The sequence below is a fragment of the Myxine glutinosa genome, chromosome 4 (genome assembly GCF_964187855.1).
Source record: "Myxine glutinosa chromosome 4, kmMyxGlut1.1, whole genome shotgun sequence".
Lineage (NCBI taxonomy): Eukaryota > Metazoa > Chordata > Myxini > Myxiniformes > Myxinidae > Myxine > Myxine glutinosa.
In genome coordinates this window covers 10,971,322-10,994,877 of record NC_136264.1, presented here as the reverse complement: position 1 = coordinate 10,994,877, position 23,556 = coordinate 10,971,322, and the positions used below count along the sequence as shown (strand labels likewise).

Below are 23,556 nucleotides of genomic sequence, written 5' to 3'. Positions count from 1 at the left end.
AGTGAGTGGAGGGTGGATTTTCATTAAACAAACTTCTGGTTTTGCTTTCGATCCATATATAGAAAGGTTTTGTAGACACCTTTAGTTTGAAGGCTGATGTGGCACCCCTAAATAAAATCAGATTGCTTTCATATTTGGTGTCTTTTCATTTTGGAACAAAAGGAACAACATAAAGCCATGTCCCAGTAAATATTTTTTTTTAATTATTTTGAGCACCACCCTAATATATATATATATATATATATATATATATATATATATATATATATATATACATACATATATATATATATATATATATATATATATATATATATATATATATATATATATATATATATATATATATATATATATATATATATATATACATATACAGTGGAACCTTGACTTACGAGTTTAATTCGTTCTGTGACCGAGCTCGTAACTCAAATTGCTCGTTTCTCAAATCAAATTTCCCCATTAAAATGCATTGAAATGCTATTAATCCGTTCCAGCCCGCCAAAAACCACACCAATTTTTTTTTAAATATACAGTATATATAAAAATATCTCGCGCTTTATATTTCACCTGTATGCAGCATACAAGTTGGCAGGATGGCCTGGACTGGAGGTACGCACACTTGACTCTAAAGTCTAAACTGTCCAGCCTGGGTTTGAATCCCGACCCAGCTATAACCTGTCATGGGTGAATCACAGGCAGGGTGATTCATCAATGTGTGTACCGCTAAACTGGGCGCCCCGTTTGCGTCCCATTAGTTGTTGGATGTTAAGGATCTCACCGTGTTTTCCACAAAGAGAAGGCGAGCTATCGCCGGCACTCTGAACAAGTTGTGGCCTGGCATGGCATGAACATGAAAACATGAACATGAACATGAAATGTTCGACATGAACATGAAATTTTCCAAAATAACCAAAATGCGAAAACAAAAATGCAGCGCTATACGACAGAGATACTGTACGTGCACGGCAAGATAACCACGTGACCGGAACCCACCTGGCGGCGTAAACTCAAAATAACCAACATGCGAAAACAAAAATGCAGCGCTATACGACAGAGATACTGTACGTGCACGGCAAGATAACCACGTGACCGGAACCCACCTGGCGGCGTAAACTCAAAATAATCAACATGCGAAAACAAAAATGCAGCGCTATACGACAGAGATACTGTACGTGCACGGCAAGATAACCACGTGACCGGAACCCACCTGGCGGCGTAAACTCAAAATAACCAACATGCGAAAACAAAAATGCAGCGCTATACGACAGAGATACTGTACTTGCACGGCAAGATAACCACGTGACCGGGTGGCGAAAGCTCGTAACTCAGATCTCGGCTCGCATCTCAAAGCAACAAACCGCCCGAGCGACGGCTCGTATCTCGAAAAACTCGTAAGTTGGGGCACTCGTAAGTCAAGGTTCCACTGTATATATATATATATATATATATATATATATATATATATATATATATATATATATATATATATATATATATATATATGTATATATATATATATATATATATATATATATATATATATATATATATATATATATATATGTATATATATATATATATATATATATATATATATATATATATATATATATATATATATATATATATATATATATATATATTGTTACAGACGCGGTTGTGGATGTTAGTTTACCGAGCGGTTTGGTATGACCACGTCTGCACAAGTTACCCGATTATGCTCGAACGTTGACTAGTCGCGCTACGCTAGATCAATGAAGGAAAAGGACACAACGGCTGGGATTCAAAGGACACGACACCAGGGATACGGTTCTCAAGACCCCCGGAGGAGGTTATATTCGTTCGGAAGGTTAGATTACAACTACCAGAGGGACAGCATAGAAAGACAAGCACTTAGACACACTCTTATATTAACCCCAACAGACGACAGATAAACGGGACAAACTGACTCACACGGGGATTGATGGCAAGGAAAGGCAGGATCGATGGCTCCAGGTGCACCTGGGCTCAGGGCAGAATCGACCCGGTTCGGTCCGGTCCAAAGATGCGGGGAGGTATCGTCGCGCTGGGGGTGGCGGTGGCTTCCTCTGCTCTCCGTAGTTCAGGCGCATCTGACCTCACATCCGGTAAGTCGCCGCGTATATCCGGCGGGGAGTGACACGCCCTCGGCTCGTTAGCTCCGCCCCAGATGGAATCGGCACGTTGCTTCTCATTGGGTGCGTGCGGGGGGGTTACCGGCTCCACCCTTGACGAGGGGCTGACAAGGAGCCCCTTCGTGGTAACCCCGTGGAGCGCATGGTCATGGCGGCTAACCGAGCCGGTGTGAGGACGCACACTCCCCCCGCGCGCCGTTGTTGTAGTTGTTGTTGTAGCTGTAGTTGTTGTTGTTGTTGTTGTTTGGGGAAGAAGATGGGAGGAGGTATGGGAAGGTCCTAAACTCACTACTGGTGCCATATAATCACATTCTGGTGCAACGAAGAGTCAGAATTAATGGAAACGAGTCCTTAACTGACATAGACTAAGAATAACTAGCAAGATGTCCGAAAGTTGTCTACGTGAGATGCGGTGGACCTGGGCACGACATTTAATGGGGGAAAAAGGGGAAGGTCGGTTCTACAGAGTGGTATTTACAGGCAATGGGACTAGGGAATGGGGGATTGGGGATAGTTGGGGAGTATTGGGGAAATAGGGGAATATTTACAAGCGGATATGGATGGATGCAAATCCCATATCCGCAACAATATATATATATACAGATATATACAGACTTGGCATTTAATATGGAATATATATTTTTTCTTGACTTGGGTTTACTTTCTTAACTCAGTATATCAATCTGGTGAGTTTCTTTTACACTTTGGTGATTTATTTGTTAAAAGAACCATGTCACTGATTGTCTGTCGCAGCAAGAAGTCAACAACAGGATTATATCACAGGTGGCGTGGCAAAATGTACGGACAGGTGCATTTGATGATTGGCTTCACAGTCGGGTATACAAGGGTTGTTGCGTTCTGTATTAGTGGAAAACAACTGCTGCACGTCTCCAAAAGTTATTGCCGCCTCCTCTGGAGATGGTCCGTCAACTCGACAATGCTGTTTGTCATGGAGTGGTGGCTTTACGAAATTCTGGCATGAAACAGCGTGCTATTGCTCGGCAGTATGGCATCACTCAAGGTCAGGTGTCAAAGATCCTTAAACGAAATGCTCAGAGGGGTGTCCCTACTCCAATACCGAGGCCAGGACGTCCCTGCAGAACCACAAGGAGGGATGATCGCCAGCTGCACCGGTTAGTCCGCAATGGCCATACCAAGTCAGCTAATCGGCTGAGGGCTGAGTGGCAGCAACTGACAAATGTGCCTGTATCCAGAAGGCTCGTCAACCAACGACTGGTTCAAGCTGGCTATCGTGCCAGGCGTCCCCTGAGAAAGCCACGCCTGACCAGACAACACCGCCAGCGCCGATTGCAGTGGGCCAGAGAGCACCGTCGATGGCAGCCAGGACACTGGAATCACGTGATCTTCAGTGACGAGTCTAGATTTCTGGTCTATCGTCAAGATGGCCGTGTCCGAGTGCGCAGACAAGTGCATGAAGCCTACAACAAAGATTGTATAGTGCCAAGAGTCCAAGCTGGAGGTGGTGGGGTGACCGTATGGGCTGCTTTTCATGCAGGGGGCAAAACTGACCTGGTTGTTCTGAATGGAAACCTGAACCAGTTCAAGTACAGGGACATTCTGGAAGAAACATTGCTTCCATTTGCTCGTGCAGCCTTTTGAGGAAACTTTGTCTTCCAAGATGACAATGCACGGCCTCATCGTGCTCGCATGATCCAACACTTTCTTGCTGACCGTCGTGTAGAGCATATGGAGTGGCCTGCCATGTCCCCGGATATGAATCCAATCGAGAACTTGTGGGCAGAATTAACGCGTCAAATCGACCACTTGGACCAGCAGCCGACCTCTGTGCGTGAATTGCAGCAGGCTATTGTCACTGCATGGCAAGCGATTCCTGTCCAAACCTTGGCAAATCTCGTGAACAGCATGCCTCAATGTGTACGTGCTCTCCTAAATGCTCGTGGGGGTTACACGAAGTAGTGAACTGTAATTTTACTGTCCGTAATCCCAGTCGTAATTTAACTTTTGTTTTTGTTAAAAAAAATATTTGGCTAATGTGCAAAATAAAGAGATACTTCTGGAAAACGTACAGAAGTTTAACACAGTACTGTCCATGAATTGAGTTCGATATCAGTTTACATCACTTTCAAGGATCAATTTATTTGTTTCGAAATGTCAAATGTGGTTTTTGTTTGCTTTAAAGGTCACATTAACAGAATCTAGAATAATTTCAACATAATTCCAATGAACTTTTGGTTCTAAGACATCTTGAAAAGTAAGTTCACCCCCACAAAAAAAATATTCCATATTAAATGCCAAGTCTGTATTTACGAGTCAAATTATTTACTCGCTCGCTAGGCTTCAACAACCTGCGCCGAGATACTGCCCAGCTCCCGGTCGGGCGGGATTTGTTTTTCTTTTTCCCCTCTCGTTATCAAAGTATTTTTCGCTTCGCCGCGCCAGCCACAGCCCATAAATCTCAGCTGAAGTTGAGCCGCAGCGGCGGGTCATTGCGATCGCGCAGCGGCATGTTTGCAGTCCATGGTTTGTTGACAAGGGGAAAATCCTGGAACAGTGAGTTTACTTTATCTATCATCGTTTGTGTCAGTTCAGCTGCACTTGCGAAAAATGATGCTTGTGCAGAAGCAGAGTAATGAAAGCAAGGCTCAATAAATGCCTCTATTATGGAAAATATCTGCAAGAAGTTGGAATTTTAACCGGGATTTTTTTACCGAGAAATTGCGTCAGTCAATTTATCTCAGGACCGTCTCGAAAGCCGAAACCGCCGGGATTTCGTCCCGGTCTCGGATCGGTTGACAGCCCTACTTGTACCTTACCAGATAAACTTTGTGTATTAACTTCATTCATTCATTCATTTCTTTCATTCAATTTGAGCAACCATTTTCTGGAAAATGCACACTACGACCAGAAACTGAGAATCAGATTTGCTGGAGTAGCTGATCTGATTGCCGCTGATGGAAGATATCACCTACCATGCCAAGTGGAATTCAACCGATCAGTTGTCAAGACTCGGACGGAAACTAAACATGTGGACATTGCTATGAGTTGGCTCTTCAAGGAGCTGAGTTATTATTTTTTTCCTTTATCTCGTTAGTCCAGCAATGCTAGACTCTGTGAACTGTGTAGGAATTGGGTGCTGTGAATGCACAAAGGAACATGACTGTGTGATTGTGGAATTATCTGTACATGTGTATGTATCATGTGTGTATCATGCACATGTATCTAATGGTGTTGTAATGGAACTTTATACGAGGGCAGGAATTTTCCACTGTTAAGTTGGTGAGTAGAATTTCCAATGGTCAGGGATAACCGTTAAAATTGTTTCCTTGTATCCTAAAACGTAACTCTCTTTGAAAGGTGACTGTATAGTGACGTTATGTTTGTCTTTCTTTATCTCATAGGCGTCCGGATTGTGCCTGAGGTGGTGGTGGAGGAGGAGGAGGAGGAGGAGGAGGAGGATGAGGATGTGGATGTACCCAACTTTCATGCAGTGAGCTATGAGCCTCTGTCACCTGACAAAATTGAAGAATATGCAGACTATGAGTCTGGTAGTGTGGAAGAAAAACCCAGAGCAGAACACTGGATGCCTGAATCACAGCAAACTCTGAAGAGGAAGCCTAAGATAGAAAAGGCCAGGGAACCGGATAAAGCAACGTTGGAACAATGTCTGCTGCTTAAAGGTTTGTTTGCTTTTTTTGGTGAAATTTATTCGACTTTAAAATGAAAGCATAACCTGATGCTCAAATCTTTATTTTAGAACTAAAAATTGATTACCAAAAATATGAATTGTGTTAACGTTGTACAAAGTAATATGGAATGGGTATACCTAAGGTTACAGAGTGCACATGGAATTACTTAAGTGAAGAAGAAGATATACAGATGTACATACTGATATGCTGATATACTGATCTGATGATTTGCACATGATATTGATTCCGCATGGGAATATTTTCACAAAAGCCTATCTTCTCTCATGCACCGGTTTATACCGCCCCACCTGCAGCAATCCGATCCATTATCTGAGGCCTAGGTTGGGTGGAGGTCTGCAACCTGCAGCTCTAGATCCACATGCGGATATTTAAGGACTTATGTGCACCCCCCGACCCTGATCGATTGAACCCCCTTTTTTCTCGTTACCTTTCAGAAATATCTTTATAAGTGTTGTGAATTGATAAAATCATACTTGAGAGCTTAAGAAATGATGAACAGGAAAATACATCCGATTACCAGCAAATACTGTTCACACGACTTACATAATCGTGCTCTGTGCATAGGCCCCTACGTGGTTATTTCTGCCTTCTTGTCAGCATAGCACAACCTCAACCTGTTGCGCAGTCTCAACTTCCAGCTTCAGTTTATAATAATATCACCCCCTTTTCTAAAAAGATAGCGACACACTGATTCTCGCTGGGCAGGTAAGCGAGAATCCCATTAAAGAACGACTTGTGTCTGAATGACAAACGAGATGTTGTTTTGGAAACTCGCCCTTCATAGAGCATGTGCATGTGACGTTTTCCGCATTCGCGATCCGCCATCTTGGAGTCCAAGTAAACAATGCAAAACTATTGTGCTCATTGTGTTTGCATTTGTGTGTGTTTGTGTTTATAAGTCGGTCACTGCTACCAGTCCTCATCTTTCTCAGCCTCCCCTCCCCCTCTCACTCGGGTCTGCTAAATTTCAGGCCCCCACCTCCCACTCGAGTCTGCCAAATCTCAGGCCCCCTTCCACTTGGGTCCCCCAAATCTCAGCCCCCCCTCCCTGTGCGCGTGTGTGTGTCCTCGACGGGTTAGAGTCTGCAAAACCCATCAAGCCACAAACGCATCCTCCTCCCACCACCAAAACTACCCGTGAAGCTGTTGTATTTGGCACGTGACTGGATCTCACAGAGCTCGGTTCCCTTCAGGCATAACAAGGCATAAAGGAAGTCGCCAAATCCCGTGTTTTTGCTCTCAGCATGATGAGGTCGGAGAAACCCAGCAATCTGCTAGGCCAGGCCTCGTCACAGACGATCCATGTGACTTCGGGCACCAGGAACACGGCCCTCTGCCTCATCAAAGCTGCCGTGCACCCAGAAGTCGCTGCATCCGACACGTTCCTCGGTCTCACCTTGTTCTCTCAGATTCTCAACAGACTGAGCTCTACAGTAGGAGGTCCGTCAAAGCCCAGGCCTTCCCACCCCACAGTAAGGGGCCCACAAGTTCCACCAAGTTCCAGAGCCAGGCCGCCCAAATACACATCAAACGGCATGACACCGACTTTTCACTTCCCCCACCACCTCTCCCAAAACATAGGGGCCTATCAAAGCCCCCCCCCCCCCAAAGAGAGAGATATATACATATATATATGTATGTATGTATGTATGTATGTATGTATGTATTGTTGTGGATCTTCGAAGCCCGTTCCCGTTGCAAAGGGGAGATTAAGCCCCTTTTTCCCCCTGGGTCTTCGGGTCCGCGAGACCGAGTCGCCACTTCCGGGCAAACGTGGAAAAGGGTTTCGGGACAAAATCACACGTATCTTTGGTACCCACGCCGCAACGGAAGTGGGGATCGAGCCTCGCATGAGCCACGCTTAATTGAGTACGCCCGAGCGGAATGCGTATCACGTGACTCGTGCTGTTACTTTTCTATTGAAACCCGATTAGAGCGGTTTTATTCGTACCATGCGAAGCCAATGATGGGAAAGACAGGACGGTCAAATCAGAAGAAAGAACAGGATTTATTTACACTATGTACAAGGATTGGTAGAAGGAAAGGGACACAGGGCAGAGCTTCGTCAGTCTTCACTTAATTCCAGACAATGGGCCCACTCACATACACGGGGAGATGGAGGAAGGATGTTCGCGCGGCAAACGCGCCTGCTTTGGTCGCTCCGGGGCAGCTCACTCGGCGTGGCCCTCTGGCGGTCACGGCACGTATCCCGGCGAAGGCAGGCAGGAGGAAAATCGCGCGTCTGTGGCCCGGCGCGGGTCGTTCTTTACAACGCGCGATTAATACTGCACAGAGCGTGGGGAACAGGGCACGGGCAAGTTCGTGTACAACGAGGCAATCCAATTTGTTCTGCCTTCTCGTGCCGTTCGTTCTCTTGATCTCGTGCGCTCCTGATCTGCCGCATTCTCGATCCTCCTCCTGTGCTGAACGCAACTCTCACCTGCGAACTCAGGACTCTACTGACGCGCGTTCTCAACTCTTCTGCCGTATTCTCTGACGCGCGTTCTCAACTCATCTCAGGTGGGGGGCTCGGAGTAAGGGTTATATGGCTCCGCCCCGGCCCGACTCGAATGTTCCAAACCCCGCCTCCTGCCGCAGTGGTAAGCCACTCCCCTCGAGCCCTGATTGGTGGCTCGTGCTTACCGATGGCTCCTCCTCCGCCTTCCTTCGGGCTTGGTTGACTTGTTCAGGCCTGCCGCGTGGTATTTCAGCGCCAAAACCAAACCAAAGCGCCATAAGGACACCTAATTTCACTGGCCTACTCAACGCAAAACTAAACACAGGAAAGGGCTACGCTTACATTTATTAAGAAATAACAACTATCGCGAGGCTACATGTTGTGGTGTAACTAACTAAGAGGGGAAATTAACCTTTATTTCCAAACCGCAACAGTATGTATGTACATACGTGCGTGCAGTATATCTCTCCCCTCCCCTTCTCCTTTCCCCTTCCCCCCTAACCCTTCCCACCACCGTCCTCCCTTCTCCCTACCCACTCCCTCTCCCTCCCTCTCCCTCCTCCACTCCCGGAAGTTTCCCTAGGCAATAGTTCATCGATGTTTTGTGTGCACGTGTATGCTCATAAATGATAATTCAGTGATGTAATATTTTTTTATTTTTCTGGAAAGAGATAGAAACAATCGTATTTCTGAAAATGGCAGTTGCATTGAAAATGTGAAGAATTTATTTATCGTGATCCATAAGAAATAAATTATTCTCTGATTTTTATCCTGCGAGACATTTATTTTCCAATGAATATTTTTACTCGATTATTATTTCTCCCCTGCTCCCCTTTTATTCCCTGCAAATATCTTCTATTACGCAGCCAAGCTTGAAGAAGATTGCCATGCGAGTGCAGCAAAGATGGAAAGCTACCAAAGAGAACTAGCCCGGTTACAGAGTAAGGATGTCTGGCCTGTTGAGCTCTTCAATACTTTGCAGGCCGACTACCCATGCTCTCCTGGTCTACCACCTCTTTCTTTCCTCATCACTCCTCTTTTTTTCACCATCACCATCCTCCCCCTCCATTACCACTCCCACCAACATCACCACCACCTCCTTTGCTTCCACCATAATCAACCATCAGCACTACCCCCTTTTCCCCCTCCCCTTCCCACACAACCACCATGACCACTCGTTCCACCATGATCAGCCATCAACATTTCACCTTCCACACCCCCTCCCCCCCCACACTACCACCATGACCACTCCTTCCACCATGACCAACCATCAGCACCACCCCTCCCCCCCACCCCCTTCCTACACCACCATCATGACCACTCCTTCCACCATGACCAATCGTCAGCACCACCCCTCCCCCCCCTTCCTACAACACCATCATCACCACTCGTCCCCCACCCAAACATCATTCCTTCCTGTTTTTGCCGTTTCTTTCCTTCCGCACACCTTTCGTTCTTTCTTTTCTTTAGCTTTTACTCATCTTGATTTTTATTGATTTATTTACTTATTCTTTTATTCATAAGAATGGTCAAGACAGAGCATGGAACAGCGAGGCAGCAAAAGTTCAGAGGCCAATGCATTAACAATAGTGCAGAGAATAACAGGTGGACAATCACAGACAAAGGACAGACAAATGGCAAAAATGAGAGCTGCGACTATTTAGGACAATGATGGTGCAGGAGGCAGGGATGGAAGAACAGATATCAAAGAGAAACCATGGTAAAAAAAAAAGGCAAATTGAAATAAGCAAAACGTTTTTAAAGCTTTGCAAAGATACAAGTTACTTGGTTATAACTTTGCACAAGATCTGGATTATTTTTGGTTGCAGCTCTTACATTTGCCCAAGTGAGGGCATCTCAGCTACTTTTGTGGGAAATGGTAACAAGCTTGTGAAAAAGACAGTCTCCACTGCCAAGCACCATGGTGCTGAACGAGTTGATTTCATCATAGACTGTGTAGTGAAAATGTATCAAAGTTGAACCCAGGTGTGATGCTCGCTTAAACCACTGAGAGGCGTCTATAAGACCTCGGACGTCCGCGACTTCGGGCGACTCCTGCGACATTATTCTATGATATGTAGACTCGGATGGATGATGCCAAAGATCTGATTGAAATTAAACCTACCTATGGGACAAAGTTGTGGACTTGGTTGATTTTCACGACACTTAATTTCAATCAGTCTACCGTCCACTCGAGGATACGAGGCGGACATGGCGGGACACAAGATGATCCAGGTGCCGCAATTCTCCGCCGACCCACAAGCAGTGGATGCGGGCTCGGAGTTGACACATTGGCTAAAGTCCCTGGATAATCAGTTCAAAGCCCAGGACGCCGATGTCACTGATGAAACAAAATTACAGGTACTGCAAACTAAAGTACACCATACTGTCTACAGGGGAATCGAACAGTGTACGACATTCAATGCAGCGGTGGCGGAGCTAAAACGGATTTACATTAAGAAGCGAAGCGTGGTCTATTCCCGGCATCTGCTCGCAAAGCGGACTCAACAGCCCACAGAGTCGCGAGACCACTATGCACAAGAGCTGCGACGTCTGCTTGCTGAGAGTGCCCAGGAGGTACGGACACACGAGCAAGTACAGGACGACCTTGTACGCGATTCTTTTGTCTCAGGAATCGGGTCTTCTACCGTTAGACAGAGGCTTCTTGAGGTTGAGGACTTGACGTTCACGGAGGCTTTACGGCTGGCTCACGTCTACACTACAGCTCGTGAACAATCTGACGCTTACGATCACACGCGCGTCACTGCGGGGATTTCTCATCAAGCCCGACCGGAGAGGGCTACCGCCGACGACACGGAAGCCGACACGGCATCCCTGCCGGAACCCCTGGCTTCTCCCGAGGAGGACCATGATTCTGGCTTGGCTGCAGCAGCAGCTGCGGGTCCAAAGCCCAGACGAAACGCTATGTGCTATTTCTGCAGGAATCGACAACATCCCCGATCGGCCTGCCCGGCTCGGGAAGCGATATGTCATCTGTGTTCAACAAAAGGGCATTTCGCAAAAGTGTGCCGAAAGGCTGCGCCGGGCAAACGAACACGTGTGACAATGAATGTGCTTATCGCTGGGCCAAAGGGCCGAGCACAGAGCGGGGCGCCTCACCCGCCTTTGATGAGCGGCGTACCTCCTCGTGGGCCCCTGGCTGCGCGCTCGACCTTGGTGAGCTCCATCGGACCGCCAAAACAAATGGCGCAAATACGCTCGAACACGGAGCGACTTTCCTTGGCTGGTATCCGAACGTCTCATGATGGCTATGAGACTCACCGTGCTACTCTAGCGCCATCCGAAGGCTGCTTGTACAAACTACAAGCGCCTGTTTTGGCACGGAAGACTGCAGATGGCTTTCAAACTACGCGCATGACACGAGCACCATCCAAAGGCTGCTTGTACGAACTACAAGTGCCTGTTTTGGCACGGAAGACTGCAGATGGCTTTCAAACTACGCGCATGACACGAGCGCCCTCCGGAGGCTGCTCGAACAAACGGAGAACTGCAGCTGGCATCGGATCTACACGCGAGGCGCGATCGTCTCGCTCTGATGGCTCGGCTTCTGCCGGACCGCCTGGCCTGGCTCAGGCCATCATCCCACTTATGATCGAGGGAATTTTTGCACGGGCTCTAATCGATACAGGGTCCACGGATAGTTATATCGATCATCGACTGGTGCAAAAACATGGATGGCCGATCCTCGGGACATGCCGTCGGATCTTTATGGCCTCCCAAGGGCTTAGGCTCAATACAAAAGGGGAATGTCGATTGAAGCTTGTGATAAAGGGACGAATGCTTCCAGAATTACATCTCATGGTCTTACCTGCTCTATGTGCTGATATCTTGTTTGGACATGACTTTCTTAAGCGACACGGACGTTTGGAAATGGAATTTGGTGGTACTGATACGCTGGCTGTTTGTGCACTCGCAGGGATGGAGATTGAGCCTCTGTCGCTGTTCCCCAATATGACCACGGACTGCACACCGGTAGCGGTAAAATCGCGGCGCTACTCACGAGCAGACGCGCAATTCATTGCGGAAGAGACAGCCCAGCTCTTAAAGGAAGGTATCATAGAACCTAGCCGGTCACCGTGGCGAGCACAGGTCTTAGTGGTGCGAAGTGAGGCACATCGCAAACGAATGGTAATCGACTATTCGCAGACGATTAATCGATTTACACAGCTGGACGCCTAACCCCTCCCGGGAATGGACGCCCTGGTTCGACAGGTTGCCCAGTACTCAGTCTATAGCACTCTCGATCTACGCAGTGCGTATCATCAGATCCCCATCTCCGAGGCAGACCGCATCTATACCGCGTTTGAATCAGGTCAAAGGTTATACCAGTTCACCCGACTACCTTTTGGGGTGACGAACGGGGTTTCCTGTTTACAGAGGGCTATCGATGACCTCATCACTAAGGAGAACTTGACCGATGTCTTTGTATATCTGGACAATCTTACGGTTTGCAGGCATGACCAGGGGCATCATGATGCGAATCTGAAGCGCTTCCCCGAGGTCGCGCAGAGGTATCGCTTAACCATGAATGAGGCTAAATGTCGTTACTCCATGCGCACGATAGATCTTCTGGGGTACACCGTGACCCACGGCTCTGTTGCTCCTGATAAGGAGTGTCTGCGACCCTTGCTCGATATGGCCCCGCCCTGCGATCGAGCTTCGCTGAAGCGTGCTCTCGGGCTGTTCGCCCATTATTCTAAGTGGGTACAAAATTTATCCGCGAAACTCCGCCCACTTGTGGCCTGCGACGCGTTCCCCATGATCCCAGCCGCCTTGGCTGCCTTTCGGGGCCTTAAGGACGACATCGCTGGCGCCGCTGTGGCGACGATCGACGAGAGCAAATCTTTTGTCTTAGAAAGTGATGCCTCGGATCATGCGATAGCGGCGACTCTCTCCCGGGGGGGCGCCCTGTGGCTTTCTTTTTGCGGACTCTCACCTCTGCTGAGCGGAGGCATTCGTCTGTCGAAAAGGAAGCGTACGCGATCATCGAGTCGATTCGGCGTTGGCGTTCGTACTTGCTCGGGCGATGCTTCCAAATCATCACGGACCAACAAAGCGTGGCGTTTATGTATGACACCTTACATGCTCAACGCATAAAGAACGAGAAAATCACTCGCTGGCGTATCGAACTCGCCGACTTCTGCTACACCATCAAATATCGCCCGGGGAAGGATAACCTGGTCGCCAACGCCTTATCGAGGCCGGCTACGTGTGTGGGTCTCATAACTTTGGAGGGTCTGCGCGCTTTGCACGACACTATGTGTCATCCTGGGGTGACGCGTTTCGCTCATTTTGTGCGTCGTGGTAATCTGCCGTACTCGATTGAGGACATCCGCCGGGTCTGCCGCGACTGCGCTGTGTATGTGCGGAACTCAAACCGCGTTTTTACAACCCTCCCATGGGGACGCTGGTCAGGGCTACTAGACCGTGGGAGAGATTGGCGATGGATTTCAAAGGCCCGCTGCCGGTGTCGAGTAACTCTCGTTATCTGCTCACTGTCGTTGATGAGTACTCGCGATTCCCTTTCGCTTACACGTGCGCAGATATGACGGCTGCCAAAGTCATACGGTGCCTGCAGAATTTGTTTTCTATGTTTGGGTATCCGGCCTACGTGCATACAGATTGGGGTGCGGTGTTCCTGTCCCAGGAAGTGAGGTGCTTCTTGCTCCAAAATAATGTTGCTTCGAGTTACACCACTCCGTACAGACCCCAGGCGAATGGGCAGGTCGAACGCTTCAATGGGATCATATGGAGGGTCGTCATGCTAAGCCTCTGGACCCTCGGCCGGGGCCTAGATAAATGGGCTTGGTCGCTACCTGCGGCGCTGAACTCGATCAGGGCACTACTATGTACGGCCACCAACCAAACTCCTCACGAAAGGCTGTTCCACCACCCTAGAAGCTCGGGTAGTATCCGATCTTTACCCAGTTGGCTCGCTGAGCCGGGGCCGGCTTATCTCAAACGTGCGGTTCGCACGAGCAAGTACGATCCCTTCGTGGATAAGGTGCAGGTACTCCAGGCTAATCCCGAGCATGCTCGTGTGATGACGGCAGATGGACGTGAGTCCACTGTCTCTGTACGCCATCTCGCCCCTTGTGGGGTCATCGACCCTTATAGGGATATCGACGAACCGATTTACGAGTCTATGGACTCTCCCGAAGCTCCCCCTATGGAGCATCTGCTGTCCCTCCCTTCGCCAGATACACCCCTGCCTGAAGGCACTGAGGTGCCCCCTCCGACACCTGCCTCCAGCGGCTACTCCGATGCAGGGGACTCTGGGCTTGGGGATGTCGTACCCGGTAGTTTCCGGACCCGTGCTGGCAGGATAATTTGCCGCCCTGACCACTACGGATGGACCGACTGACATGGATTGATTTTCCTAATCAATTAATGCTGACGCACGCTTGATTCCTGCCTGGCGGCAGTGTAGTTCTAACGGCGGGGAGAATCTAGTGAAAATGTATCAAAGTTGAACCCAGGTGTGATGCTCGCTTAAACCACTGAGAGGCGTCTATAAGACCTCGGACGTCCGCTACTTCGGGCGACTCCTGCGACATTATTCTATGATATGTAGACTCGGATGGATGATGCCAAAGATCTGATTGAAATTAAACCTACCTATGGGACAAAGTTGTGGACTTGGTTGATTTTCACAACAGACTGCTTTCCTCCGCACGGCACCACTGGCAGCGAACACAACCGAAGAGCATCCAGTGGAGTTTAGAGAATCAAGATTTCTCACTCTGACCATTTTTCACAATTAATTGATGAATGGTTTATTTGAAATTACACTTAGCAGCTGTTAGGCTAAATTGCATGCAATTACAGTATCGCAGGATTTCAAAAAGCGGAAACAAAAGTGAATGCAAAACCATAGAAACAAAGGATGGAAATGAACATAAAGCACTAAATGAAGTAACCTGAACCCTAACAATGAATTGCTCCTCCATAACCTTCAACTTTGTCAATTTATTTTTTAATTCAAGGCAACAAAATATATTTATCTTGTGGTTATAAATACAAGGGAGTCCTTGTTGTGACTTTTTGTCTACAAAAGCTAACCTCATGGAATAACAAGGTGACAAGAGGCCAAAATGGTCCTCATTGTCACCTCATTCTTCCTTGAGCTTAGGTTTTATATACAAAAAAGCGGTTATTGGCGCTGAGGAAGCGCCTTTAGCGATTGACTTCCAGCCAGTGTAACGCTAATTCCTGTCACAGAAATTCTGAGATCATATAAGTGGGCGTGGCAGTTCCTGATTGGTTCGTGTTGGGGAACGCCTTCTCGCTGCCGACGTGACGTAAATTCGCGCACGCGCACTGGTGATTGGCGCTGAGGAAGCGCCTCTAGCGAATGACTTCCAGCCAGTGTAACGCTAATTCCTGTCACAGGAATTCTGAGATCATATAAGTGGGCGTGGCAGTTCCTGATTGGTTCGTGTTGGGGAACGCCTTCTCGCTGCCGACGTGACGTAAATTCGCGCACGCGCACTGGTGAAGCTTACTCGATCTTACTCGATCCCATATTACATGTACTTTCATTGCATACAAATTATACTTCCTCCTAGAAATTCCATGCCCGAACCTCAGCGCAATCCAAGAGGATTCACTTGTTGAAAAAGTGGTTACTTTAAATCGACGGTTACTGAAAAAGCATGTACTTCCCGGAGGAGTGGAGGGAGGAAGTCAGGAGAGAAGGGGCTTTAAAAAAAAGAGGTCACCATTTGCCATTTTAAGTTTTTTACTTCCTCTGATTTTATTTTAAGCATTGATTCGTATGTTGTTGCAATATCTATGTCACAAAATAAATGCCGGAGTACTTTTACAAAAAGGGCATCGATCAGAATGTTTTCTGTATATCTTGGAGATTGTGGTCACCGGGCTCTGCCTTTCTCCCGATATGATATTGTCATTGCTTTTAAAAAGAACAGCAAAGCAAGATTTACGAAGTCATAATGCAAACTAAGGACCTCCTGCTTTGTCCTTCATTTGACAAATAATACAAGATGGAAGAAATTACCCGAGATTAAAGTGTGGTTGTAGAGGGTGTGCGACGATTAAAGTGTGTGCGACGAGTTAACCAGTTGGTAATTGTTTGATATGACCGACCATGCCAGGTTCAGGCTGCTCAGGTATGAACAAAAGGAAATGATAATGGTGATATGGATATGTAATGTTACACTAAAGGATAGGAAACCAAATGTGGAATTAAGAGATACGTAAGGTGAAAGAGAGCATTAGTGAGGTTATGCGTAGGGGTATTTTGCATAGGTTGATGTGGTTCGGACAGATCGAAAGGATGTGGGTGAGGGGGATGGGGCAGCTGTGTGAAGAGGTGTATAAATATGAATGTGAATGAAAGGAGAGCTCGAGGCCATCCGATGAAAACATGGAATGAGTTGCTGAGAGATTATCTCAGAGTTGAAGGACTAACGAGGGCTAGCAACGTATCATGTAGCCGAGAAAGCGGCCATTAGGTGAATCACGGCTTACACATGCAAGCATGGAAACGGCCCTAAAATGATGATTATGATGCCAGTTTTGTTCCTTTTAAAAAATCTCTTGTATGTGAACAGGTTCACTCTTGAGTGCATCAAATGTCAAACTGAACCTGGCCCTTTATTCTTAAAATTATTTTCTAAGTTTCATCTTTTGAAGGCTGGACCATTTTCCCAATACACAACAACACAACAACAGGCATTTTAAGGCAATTTTCCCTGCTAGAGCGGGGGTTAGCACCAATAAATGAAAAAAAAATTATGTCGTTGTTTACTATTAATACCGTATGCTGAAACTGCATTAATATATATTGTGAAAGATTACAAAATTTTAAATGCTATTTCAATTTCCTGTGGTGTGCCCTTTTCTGTAAATTGCTGCTCTGTTAGGTCTGCTGGAGGTGGCACAAGCTGAGTTGGTCACCCTCCACTCTGAGCGAGTTGCAAGGGAGAACGGTACTCAGCATGAACAGGAAACTCTGCGAGATGAAATGCAACAGTTGCGGAAGAAAGCTGAGATGGCAGAAAAGAACCGGATTGGCGAGATTGCTCGTCTGCAGGTGCCTACAAACTTTTGAAAGACCTTGCCATTTTGTACAAAAGTCTTCATCACAAATCCTACACCCAAATGAATTAATGCCATTGTATTTGGAAGCCTCTAATTATTTCCGCCATTGAAGGTGGACGAGGGTTTTGTTTTCAACCCAATGTTTGTCTGTCTGTCTGTGAGCAGGATATGTCAAAACGTTATGTATGACTTTGGAAAACCTTGTTGGACAGGTTGGGTGTGTGACAAGGACGAATTGATTAGATTGTGGTGAAGATCCTGATCTGGATATAAGAATTTGTTTAATTTTTTCAAGTGATTCTTCACCATTGACAGATACGGCCAAAAACAACATACAGCACGATATTTCAAAAAGCTATGGACAGATTATGACAAAACTTGGTGGATCATTTGGATGTGTGATGAGAACAAGCTGATTCGATTTTGGTTCAGGTCCGGATGTAGATCTGGCCTATCAATGGGATACAAAACCTAAACTGTTCAGCCTGGCGGAGGTATGCTCTTTACCGGGTGCTGTCTGAGTTCATCATTGTGGCAAATAATTTATCATCAGACAACTGACAAAATGTCAAAATGTACGCTCGTCTCTCAGGAACAGCTAACTGGAGTCACAGAAGCATTGGAGCATTCAAGGATGTTGAGGAACCAGGAGGATGAAGACAGACAACAAAAAATGGAGGAGTTTTCAAAGAGGTTGGAGGAGGAGCAAGCCAAGGAAGTGACAGAACTGCAAGGTGATATGGAGATGTAATTTCAACTCTTGTTTGCACTTCAAACTTTGTCTTTTTAAAAACAAAACAGAGGTATCTATGCAGTTCGACCCTGACATTCACGGGTTGATACGTTCCTGAAAAATGTCTCGAATGTCAAATCCGCGAATGTGGGGCCATTGAATGAATGGGGGATATGGAGGATTTTTTTTTTTTTTTTTTTTACTGCATGATATAGGCTCGTGGAAGAGCTGTGGCACAGAACAGATCAGGAAACAAGATGACAAGGGTAACAGCAGGAGAAAGGGGAAATGCCAACAGCAGGATGAAGGGAGAAAAGAGATGGAGATGGAGATGGACAAACAAGGGATGCAGATGACAATGAGGGGTAAGGGAGAATGCAAAGAGTGGGCAAGATGGATACATCAGCAATTTTTATGGGAGGGTTGGAGTGGTTAACAGATGTAGAAAGGATCATGGTTTTGGATGGGGAGTGACCTGAGATGGTGGTGAACATGTCTCTTGAAGACCTGGAGGGAGGAGTGAGATTGAAGAGAGTTATGGAAGTTTTGGTTCCACAGGCAGGAAAAAAGAGGAACGAATGGTGGTGAGCAGTGGTCCTGGATTTGGGCAGCTTCACTAGGAGGGGGTGCTGCTGTACTGCGTGCATCCTGCAGATACCCGAGGGGGACAAAGCACGGAGAGGGCAGAGGGTGCAAGTCTTGATGAGGTGCCACCAGGTTTTAGAGGAAGGAGACAAGTTTGAAAGCTCCTTTTGCGATTGGACGGATGTTGTTTTCTGTCTTTCCACAGAGTAGACACACTTGTTGCGAGCTTTATGTGATGATCTGAGGTTGTCTTCAGTTGGATTTGCCTTCCACATGGAAAATGTAAGTTGTTTTAAAGCAACGACCTCACCACCAGATTCAGTCCCAAGAGCAGGAGGATGGGTAAGATAATTAATTGAAGACGAGATGGTATGAATGTGTGCATAAGAGAGCAGGACTCTGTGGAAGAATTCCCAAGCTGAATTAATATAGGTGGTGGTGGATATAGGAGAACAGTCCTGATGCATGTTTAAAAGAAAAGAATAAAAAACAATAGATGTTTTTTTTCCCCCTTGAATGTAGAAGCAGGTCACGTTATCAACCGCAAATACGTCCGCGAATGTTGAGATCCGATGGTATTGTCACATCTGAGGCTTGCAAATGCAATTTGCCTCAGCACTGAGACCTTTCGTCCCAGAAATGACCAAATGGTCTATTACTAACTAACTGGACAACCCTCCCATCTTCTTTCTCAACAATCTTCTCCAAGAAGTTCTGTCACTCAAGCTTTTGGGTCTCACTATCTGCCATGATCTTTCCTGGGAAAACCACATTTCCAAGCTGGCCTCCAAAGCCAGTCGCCGACTGGGCATCCTCCGTCGTGTGAAGTCCTTCCTTGGCACACCTGAGCTCCTCACCACATACAAGGCTTTCATCTGCAGCTCAATGGAATACTGCTCTCCCTTCTGGGCTGGTGCTCCTGCCTCACACCCACCTCGGCTTCACGCTGTTGAAACCAAAGCTTTCAGAATCATTGGAATCTCCCGCGATGAAGCCAGTTGTGATGGCCTTTCTCTCTCTCTCTCACCGCAGGCAGGTAGGTGGTCTTTCTGTCTTCTACCGACTCCTATCCGGCCAAGCTCCCCCAGCTAGATTTGTGCTCTGTCCCCCTAATATCCCTACAGGTCGCACAAGATCTGCCTGCAACCCTCTTATGGTTAAACTGCCAAAATGCTCACCAACTCACTGCTCACCTTCACTCACTCCAACCAACTCACTGCTCACCTTCACTCTTTCATTCCTCTTTACTCCCACCTCTGGAACAAACTCCCTCACTCTCTTCAATCCCACTCCTCCCTCCAGGTCTTTAAAACAGCTTTTTACCACCATCTCTTATCTTCCCCATCCAAAACCTTGATCATTTCTACCCCCGTTAATTCACCCCAGATCCACTCTTTTGAAATTCCGACTTCTTTCCTGGAAGTCCTAGCAGTGTCCATGTGTTTTACACCTCTCCCACCGCCCCCTCACCCCCTTTCCCATGCCTCCTCCCCCCAATTCCTCTCCCTCTCACAGATCTCCCAATGTCCCTGTTCTCTGCTGTTGTACTTGTGTGCTTCCCTCTCTCTCCCCATCTTGTCTCCCGCTCCCTTTATTGTACGATTTGTGTGTCGGTTTTTTTTTTTTTGTGATTAATGTTAGTTCTTACACGAGCCTCTGTCCTTTTTTGCCTCGTCTGGGTGGAGTCCTCCAGACTGTCTCATCTCATCCTGGGGCGGCATCAATCATACTAAAATACGCCATTTGTGTCTGTCCGTCTGTCTGATGAATTTTTGACGCCAATACATTCCGTCCTTACTTATCCAATCTCAACCAAACTTGACAGGATGACCAAGGGTTACGTAATGAAGGTTGTAGCGCATTCATTTGCCTCCTTCCCCAGAGTGGGTTTTCCCTGCCATTGCCGTCAATGGCATTGCGTGTTGAGGTGGATAGCCATATTAAGTTAGCTTTATCATGGCGTTTTTCCAAAGAAGAAGATTTATCGTGGCGTTTTTCCAAAGATGCTTTAAATAACAAAATTAATGATAATCGCATCTATCTATAATTCCAGTAATCTCTGTGTGTCTGTGTGTGTGTATGCGACCGCTGTTTCTCGACAACCACGGGTCCGATATACTTGAAACTTGCCAGGTATATTGCTGGGGACCCGAGGATGTGCCTTTTCAAGGTTTCATATTAATCGGAGAAGTAGTTACCGAGCTATGGCGATTTCTTTACCAAACTCCGCAAGCCGTTCGCTTTGGACCAAACCATTTCATGTAAATAGAGGGGGGGGGATTGTCACCGTACTCGCAAGCCGTTCGCTTTGGACCAAACCATTTCATGTAAATAGAGGGGGGGGATTGTCACCGTACTCGCAAGCCGTTCGCTTTGGACCAAACCATTTCATGTAAATAGAGGGGGGGGGGGGGGGGGGGATTGTCACCGTACTCGCAAGCCGTTCGCTTTGGCTTTGCGAATGGACCAAACCATTTCATGTAAATAGAGGGGGGGGATATAATTTTAGATATATATATAGTACGGGCATGCCCTAGTATTATTAATGTTATGACAAAACAATATTAATACTAATAATGTCCCACTTCTCCAAGGCGTTTTTCCTGCAGTGTTAACGTGTTTAAATAGCTTATCGTTATAATGGCGTTTCCAAACGAAACAGTGTTTCCCAACGTTATAATGGCCCAACGACCTCCACAGGAAGAAAAAAATATTATAAACCACAAACGCGTATGATTTGCTTTTTAAACAGTCGCTAATGCTCTTTAAACACTAAATGAAGAAATTTGGAGGAATCCCGACATCCATGAAGTAAGGTTTACTTACAGAACTGAGCGAAGATCTACGGTACTCTATACACCCCACAAATGTTGAGTTCATAACATGGCCCTTTCTACCACAACCGTGGCATTTTTCGTAGCGAACTTTTGAAACTCGCTCCCGCTGTTTAATACGAAACAAAGGGAGGAAGACCAGGATGTGCTCATTTACCAAGCAGCTAACTAGCGCTTGCTAAGCCAGCCGTTCCTTGACTGTTTTGAATGGAGTGCTTGCTCGAATGCTTAAACCACGTGGCGATCTCTCCACAATAAACATGGTAAATGAACATGGTAAATGAACACACACCCAATGTTCTTGAGACCCGTCCATAGATTGACTGTAATCTACAGACTTGGCATTTAATATGGAATATTTTTTTTGTGGGGGTGAACTTACTTTTCAAGATGACTTAGAACCAAAAGTTCATTGGAATTATGTTGAAATTATTCTAGATTTTGTTAATGTGACCTTTAAAAGAAACAAAAACCATATTTGACATTTCAAAGCAAATAAATTGATCCTTGAAAGTGATGTAAACTGATATCAAACTCAATTCATGGACAGTACTGTGTTAAACTTCTGTACATTTTCCAGAAGTATCTCTTTATTTTGCACATTAGCCAAAAAAAATTTCAACAAAAACAAAAGCTAAATTATGACTGGGATTACGGACAGTAAAATTACAGTTCAGTACTTCGTGTAACCCCCATGAGCATTCAGGAGAGCACGTACGTACACGTCGAGGCATGCTGTTCACGAGATTTGCCAAGGTTTGGACAGGAATCGCTTGCCATGCAGTGACAATAGTCTGCTGCAATTCATGCACAGAGGTCGGCTGCTGGTCCAAGTTGTCGATTTGACGCGTTAATTCTGCCCACAAGTTCTCTATCGGATTCATATCCGGGGACATGGCAGGCCACTCCATATGCTCTACACCACAGTCAGCAAGAAAGTGTTGGATCGTGCGAGCACGATGAGGCCGTGCATTGCCATCTTGGAAGACAAAGTTTCCTCGAAAGGCTGCACGAGCAAATGGAAGCAATGTTTCTTCCAGAATGACCCTGTACTTGAACTGGTTCAGGTTTCCATTCAGAACAACCAGATCAGTTTTGCCCCCTGCATGAAAAGCAGCCCAAACGTTCACCCCACCACCTCCAGCTTGGACTCTTACAATCTTTGTTGTGGGCTTCATGCACTTGTCTGCGCACTCGGACGCGGCCATCTTGACGATAGACCAGAAATCTAGACTCGTCACTGAAGGTCACGTGATTCCAGTGTCCTGGCTGCCATTGACGGTGCTCTCTGGCCCACTGCAATCGGCGCTGGCTGTGTTGTCTGGTCAGGCGTGGCTTTCTCAGGGGACGCCTGGCACAATAGCCTGCTTGAACCAGTCGTTGGTTGACTAGCCTTCTGGATACAGGCACATTTGTCAGTTGCTGCCACTCAGCCCTAAGCCGATTAGCTGACTTGGTACGGCCACTGCAGACTAACCGGTGCAGCTGGCAATCATCTCTCCTTGTGGTTCTGCGTGGACGTCTTGGCCTCAGTATTGGAGTAGGGACACCCCTCTGAGCATTTCGTTTCAGGATCTTTGACACCTGACCTTGAGTGATGCCATACTGCCGAGCAATAGCACGCTGTTTCATGCCAGAATTTCGTAAAGCCACCACTCCATGACAAACAGCATTGTCAAGTTGACGGACCATCTCCAGGGGAAGCGGCAATAACTTTTGTAGATGTGCAGCAGTTGTTTTCCACTAATACAGAACGCAACAACCCTTATATACCCGATTGTGAAGCCAATCGTCAAATGTACCTGTCCTTACATTTTGTCACGCCACCTGTGATATAATCCTGTTATTAACTTCTTGCTGCGAAAGACAATCGGTGACATGGTTCTTTCAACAAAGACATCACCGAAGGGTAAAAGAAACTCACCAGATTGATATACTGAGTTCAGAAAGTAAACCCAAGTCAAGAAAAAAAATATAATTCCATATTAAATGCCAAGTCTGTATATACCCCAAA

The 23,556-nt window shown here is 46.6% G+C and overlaps 1 protein-coding gene across 6 annotated transcripts in view; it reads left to right on the top strand.

The window, feature by feature from the left end:
- The window catches only part of LOC137424410 (sarcolemmal membrane-associated protein), a 274,679-nt gene that overhangs the window by 222,146 nt on the left and 28,977 nt on the right, over positions 1–23,556 (top strand). For 4 of the 6 annotated variants that reach the window (XM_078775449.1, XM_068111836.2, XM_078775446.1 and 1 more), the window contains 4 exons: positions 5,537–5,815; positions 9,170–9,244; positions 17,213–17,382; positions 17,983–18,124. In XM_078775449.1, coding sequence (XP_078631575.1) covers positions 5,537–5,815; positions 9,170–9,244; positions 17,213–17,382; positions 17,983–18,124 — 666 coding nt within the window. The remainder of the gene's footprint in view (positions 1–5,536; positions 5,816–9,169; positions 9,245–17,212; positions 17,383–17,982; positions 18,125–23,556) is intronic. The other 2 variants (XM_078775451.1, XM_078775448.1) reach the window with 1 other exon arrangement.